This window comes from Symphodus melops (assembly GCF_947650265.1).
Source record: "Symphodus melops genome assembly, contig: scaffold_524, whole genome shotgun sequence".
NCBI classification, from domain to species: Eukaryota; Metazoa; Chordata; class Actinopteri; order Labriformes; family Labridae; genus Symphodus; species Symphodus melops.
The window spans coordinates 7,501-8,585 of NW_027636776.1; the positions used below are offsets into that span (position 1 = coordinate 7,501).

The following is a 1,085-nucleotide window of genomic DNA, read 5'->3' on the forward strand; positions in this document are numbered from 1 at the left end:
ATACACAGTCATGGGTACTAAGCATTTGTCAGTTTGGAGTCATTAGCCTGTCTAGTTCTCACATCATCAGATTCAATAAAAGGTGTCATCGTCATCATTCACACCTTCACCTGTCTCCACAACGTAACACATGCAGTGTATACGTGTGTGTGTGTGTGTGTGTGTGTGTGTGTGTGTGTGTGTGTGTGTGTGTGTGTGTGTGTGTGTGTGTCTTACGTGGTGAACAGCTTGAGTTTGGACTCGATGCTGCGGTGTCTCATACACATCCTGGTGAGCGCTGAGCCGATCTCCTTGGTGGCACCTGAAAGGAGCGGACAGAGATGAGCGAGCTGCAGGTGATCAGCACACGTCAGGTGACCTGAAACCACCGGGACGAGCTAACACGCTAATCAATGCTAACATGAAACACAAGTGCTCACTGACATGTTGTGAATGCCTTGATGTTTGCAGAAGATAAACCCTGTTGCCGTGACAACCCCGGTCCAGGATGTGATTCTTTACATGTTCATGTTTTTGGTGTCGTGATAAAAACAGAGCACCTTCTTCTTTCCCTTCATGTCGGGACGTCGTCCTCCTTAAAGGAATCATCCGTCTGTCTGTCAGTGTGCTACAGGAGCTAAACCAGAGTGTGTGTGTGTGTGTGTGAGTGTGTGTGTGTGTGTGTGTGTGTGTGTGTGTGTGTGTGTGTGTGTGTGTGTGTGTGTGTGTGTGTGTGTGTGTGTGTGTGTGTGTGTGTGTGTGTGTGTGTGTGTGTGTGTGTGTGTGTGTGTGTGTGTGTGTGTGTGCGCGGTCATTGCTTCACATTTCAGCATTAAGGAAAATCCATCTGATTAAGATCTTATGATGAGTGTTGTAATGTGTGTTAAACCCAGGAGTGTGTGTGTGTGTGTGTGTGTGTGTGTGTGTGTGTGTGTGTCCTTTTGTTGATTAATTATGTAAGAAAGACTCCGCCTCCTTTCACAATCGGCCTCGGTTAATTGGATGGGACAGAGTTGTGTTTCAAACACACACGATGTTGCGACAGTCGTCTCGTACAAAGATCCATTATCTAACACCACACACACACACACACACACACACACACA

The 1,085-nt window shown here is 46.9% G+C and overlaps 1 protein-coding gene across 1 annotated transcript in view; it reads right to left on the minus strand.

Annotated features, from left to right (window-relative positions):
- The window catches only part of LOC306819064 (protein MTSS 1-like), a gene marked incomplete at both ends in the record, with an annotated part of 7,862 nt that extends 7,305 nt beyond the window's left edge, over window positions 1-557 (minus strand). Inside the window, 2 exon segments of the mRNA XM_079372809.1 lie at window positions 217-329; window positions 540-557. Coding sequence (XP_079228935.1) covers window positions 217-329; window positions 540-557 — 131 coding nt within the window.
- Window positions 558-1,085: the final 528 nt, after the last annotated feature.